Consider the following 4716-nt stretch of genomic DNA (forward strand, 5'->3'; position numbering starts at 1 on the left):
AATATATGAAAATGACATCTCTATCTTCATCGCAGCACTGCTCCTAAGTTAATCGAACAACCTATACAAAAGTTTACATTATATGAAAGGGAATTTTATCTTCTTTCAAATGAGCCATAAAAGATATAATGGTTTAAACGTTATTAAAAAATTAGTGACCCCATCCTTTGGGCTGATTTTTATTTTTCATTTTTCATACAAATCACATCATTTACGCATAAAAATTGAGTGTAGATAGTAAATTAATTCAATTTTCTACTTTATAATGCATTACGCCGCATTAAATTTAATAAAATAATAAATTTTCCTTAATTAAAGTATACTGCATTTTTCATACGGCGAAAAATGTTCAAATTCCATTTTGGACTTATCGTCAACGCTATCTTTACGCACATTAATTTGACGCCCATTATATTTTCATAAGCATCAATCACATATTCACGCTTGATGGTGTAATGTCATATTAAGTGTATTTCACTTTAAACATAATGATGCACAAGAGAAGTATGGGTTTGGGGAAAGAGTTTAAAAAGTCCGTGTTTGTAGAGCGTTGATTTTTGAATCATTCTTCCATCGTTTAAACTTGAATGAAAGTTGCAGTTGCGGCTATAAAGAAATGTCAGATAATTCACATTTATCAATAGCAATAGTGTGTTCTTCCAATATGAATCGCTCTATGGAAGCACATAGTTTCTTAGCCAAAAAAGGTTTCAAGGTAAGGAGTTTTGGTACCGGAGAGAGAGTGAAGTTACCAGGAATGGCATTTGATAAGCCTAACGTGTATGAATTCGGAACACCTTATGATACTATATATAATGACTTAGTTACTAAAGACAAACAATAGTAAGTAAGAAGAATATATACTTTATTATTAATTCCAAATCTGCTCATTAGCTATACACAAAATGGACTGTTGCATATGCTGGATCGCAATCGCAGAGTAAAGAAATGTCCAGAACGGTTTCAAGAGTGCAAAGAGCAGTTTGATATAATTATTACTGTTGAGGAACGTGTATATGATCAGCTACTTGAATATATGGAATCCCAAGATCCTCTAGACAATCGACCGGTGCACATTTTTAATGTTGATATTGAAGATAATCATGAAGAAGCTTTGCTTGGTGCATTTTTAATCGCAGAAATGCTAAACATGGTATCTTGAATTACATGCTTTTGTATATAGATTTAAATTTGTTTTTTTAAATTTTGTTTCATATCAATTTACTCAAAAATATAGCTACAGATATGGTCATTGGTTTGTTTTGTAAGGGAAAAATTGTAAAGATTGATCATTGACTATTTTATCTAACAAAAGCGATTTTTAGAAGTGCTCGGTAAAGTGCTGAAATTTTACGTTAACTCTACATCGGTTTTGTTAATTTATTTGATTTAAGGTGTTGAAAAAAAATCTAATTTAATTTGAAATTTAAGGAAATAATATATTGATAGAAAAAACAATTAAATAAGTTACTAAACTTAATATTTGAAGTCAATTATAACGAATTAGAATTATTTTACAAATAGAAAGGTCTTTAAAAAATAGTGAATTATAACAAAATTTGCTTTCAAAACTATAATGGGAAAGAATAAAAGTGTTTGGACAAACTTACACATACTAATAGTTATATTCATTATTGGTAATTATTGTTTTATGATACAAAATTTTTTAATATGTAAGAAATTAGTATGCTATGATTAGTGCTAAAATAATATATTTATATAGCAGATCTGGTTGTTTAAAAAAATTCAAAATATGTTTAAGATTTTATCAATTGTAGAAATTAAGAGAAAAATCAGCAATTATCTACTAAATTCGAAATTTACACAATAAAATCTATTTATTTTTTTTAGATGGTAAAAACTAGTGATTTGGATAATGATATTGATGAACTGCTTCAAGAATTTGAGTCTCGGCGTAATAAAACTATACTCCATACCGTTCTTTTTTACTGATGACATAAACAACAAAAATTGGACCTTATGATTTAAACGAATGTAGCATATATATATATATATATATATATATATATATATAAAGATGTTTAATTAGTCTACTTTACATTATTATAAAATATTGTTGGTTATGTATGTATAAGAACTTTTATTCGTTTATCATAATCTACCAATGTTAGGTACATCTTAATTCACGTGCGCATTAAAATAAGAACAAATAAAATAAGTATTAACTAAATTGGTTCTATCTTTTAAATTTTACACTTATCGTAATTAAATACATTTTAAATACAAGCTGTTTTTTTTTCGTAGTGGTTTTGTTACACAAGTGTGTTATATCTGCACATGAAAAATTAAAGGAGAAGGTGAATATCTTCACATGAAAATTTTAAAGATAAGGTGAATAATTGTCATTATATAGCCATGGAAGCCATTATATATTGTGCCTATTCTGAATCGTATGGGAATGGGAATTTTTTTCCCAATTTTGCACAAATTCTTTCCCAAGCATATTGTTTGGGAGACCTGTTAAATAAGTATTAAAAATAGTTTAACTTAATATGTAAGTGACTTATAATGATAGACAACATATAATAAGCAATTCTTTTCTTTGTTTTGTTCATTTTCGCACGTTTCGCCATTAAAAAGTGCCATGGTTGCCAAAATTCCACAAAACAAATTTGACACTTTTGTTGTTCCCAAAACAGCTGTCTCCCAAGTAATTCAGAATAAAGGAGTCCTAGTCTTGGGAATAGGGAGACTTGTTCCCTGGGGGTATTCAGAATTGCTGTGTATATGTTTGCATTTTAAACACTACGATAATATGAATAAATTAACCTATATGATTATTAAAATACAGAAACTAGACTCAAATATTTTTGTTTTTCAAATATCAATGACTTGGTACTTTTCAAACGTTTTTGTTGCTTGCGAATAGTTTTACCAACAAAATTTATGATGTGTTTGTCATTTTAAATATTGTAAACAAATTCATAGCAATTCTGAATATTCCAAGGGAACAAGTCTCCCTATAATGAATACTTTATAAGTAAATAATAAAAAATTTTTATTTTATTATTTAAATTTATATATAATTTATTATTTTCTTATATACAATAAAACAAAGTAAAATATCTTATTTATTAATTAAAATTATTAATGTTTTAACTAAAATTTGATTTAAAAGAAGCAATGTTTTACCTGTGCATAATTGCAAAAGTTTATTTTAACGTATTCTAGGAATCCCATTCATTTCAGAATATTTGGGTTTCTTTCATTATCTATTGTTTTAAATAACAATAGTTATTGCTTTAATTTGTGGAAAAACCCGTGTGGATAAAATAAATAAATAAAATTTTAAATATATTACATTTGTAATATTACTTCTATTATAATAATAAAATATATATAACAAAATATAAAATTAAATAAAAATTTAGCTATATTAAATTTATTATAATAATTATATTAAAATATATTTCAAAAACCCGTGCGGATAAAATAAAAATATAAAAATTTAAAAAAATTTAATTTATTATAATAATTTTATTCTGATAATAATTTTATTTAAATATATTCAAAAATCTGGTCATTATAAGTTACTTACATATTAAATTAAACTCAACTCTTTTTTTTACCTTATCTCCCACACAATTTGTTTGGGTGAAATTTTATGCAAAATGGGGAAGAAACTCCCATTTCCATTTGATTCAGAATAAGAGAGTTGGGAATAGGGAGCAAAACTCCCATTCCCATATGATTCAAAATAGGGAAACTAGGAAAAGAGAAAAGACTCCAATTTCCATGTGAGTCAGAATGGGGGTGATTGAGTTTTAACAACGTGCACCAAACTACTATGAACATACATATGTATCCTATTTATTGCCAAATTTAATTTTTCGCCACAATTTTTAATATTCGGAACAATAAAACAATAATAAATATAATAATAATAATGAAATAATAATAATAATAAATAGTAATAAAATTAACGGAAATATGCTGCTATCAATTTGTTTGTATGTTCGATGTATGTTGTTGTTGTTGTTGTAATCCGCCAACAAACACATACCTGTTTGTGAAGTTCCGTCTTCGGCGAGTGGCTCCGGGACGTAGACCCGACCGTTCTTGGAACCATGTATGTTGCATATACGTCGTCCTACTAATTCTAGCATTATCACAGACAATTAAGGATATCAAAATTTTGTAGACAAATTTTTTTACATGGAGTTTTACGAAAATATATTGAGCAAAATGGATGTATGTATTAGGCTTATCACACACTGTTTATTTTCTGTGGAGCGTATCATCGGCGCTCCTTTTTTAATAAAAACCAACAGTGCGATTCCGACGTCCCGTTCACGCTGACGGATTTTGGTGTAGATATATTTAAATTGCAAACGTTCTCTTATGGCAACTATTATATGCAATTTTTTATTGATTGCACGAAAATTGAAAAACTACAATACGCTATCTTATGTGTCAGATCAGATGGCGTATTCACTTTTATGTGAAAATATCTAAGTTGAAAACCCGACATTAAAAATAACACAAGTAATATTAATATTTATACGTAGTGGAAAAAGTTTTTTCTACTAAAATCCATTGTCTAATATCAGTTAATTGTACTACCATTCAGCAGACTTCGAAAGCTCCAACGAACAAGTGACCTTCGCATGAATGGGCCAACTGCTTTGCTCTCACGTGATCATATTGATTAATGGTTACGTAAAATTTGATAGATTAAGATAGGAAAAAATAGTG

At 27.6% G+C, this 4716-nt stretch overlaps 1 protein-coding gene across 1 annotated transcript; it reads left to right on the forward strand.

Annotated features, from left to right (window-relative positions):
- Positions 1-468: 468 nt before the first annotated feature.
- On the forward strand, positions 469-2022 carry LOC119673412 (RNA polymerase II subunit A C-terminal domain phosphatase SSU72). The gene is made up of 3 exons (XM_038084683.1): positions 469-843; positions 895-1153; positions 1852-2022. The coding sequence occupies exons 1-3, from the start codon at positions 617-619 to the stop codon at positions 1951-1953; spliced, it is 588 nt and encodes a 195-aa protein (XP_037940611.1). The 5' UTR covers positions 469-616; the 3' UTR covers positions 1954-2022.
- The last annotated feature ends 2694 nt before the right edge of the window (positions 2023-4716 follow it).

The sequence above is a fragment of the Teleopsis dalmanni genome, chromosome 1 (genome assembly GCF_002237135.1).
Source record: "Teleopsis dalmanni isolate 2A chromosome 1, ASM223713v2, whole genome shotgun sequence".
In the NCBI taxonomy this organism is placed as follows: domain Eukaryota; kingdom Metazoa; phylum Arthropoda; class Insecta; order Diptera; family Diopsidae; genus Teleopsis; species Teleopsis dalmanni.

Bases quoted from the DNA above. Each gene is read 5' to 3' on its own strand.
- LOC119673412 (XM_038084683.1), top strand. From the start codon at position 617: ATGTCAGATAATTCACATTTATCAATAGCAATAGTGTGTTCTTCCAAT. The intron at 844-894 runs GTAAGTAAGAAG...TCTGCTCATTAG, and splicing joins GTTACTAAAGACAAACAATA to CTATACACAAAATGGACTGT. The intron at 1,154-1,851 runs GTATCTTGAATT...TATTTTTTTTAG, and splicing joins TCGCAGAAATGCTAAACATG to ATGGTAAAAACTAGTGATTT.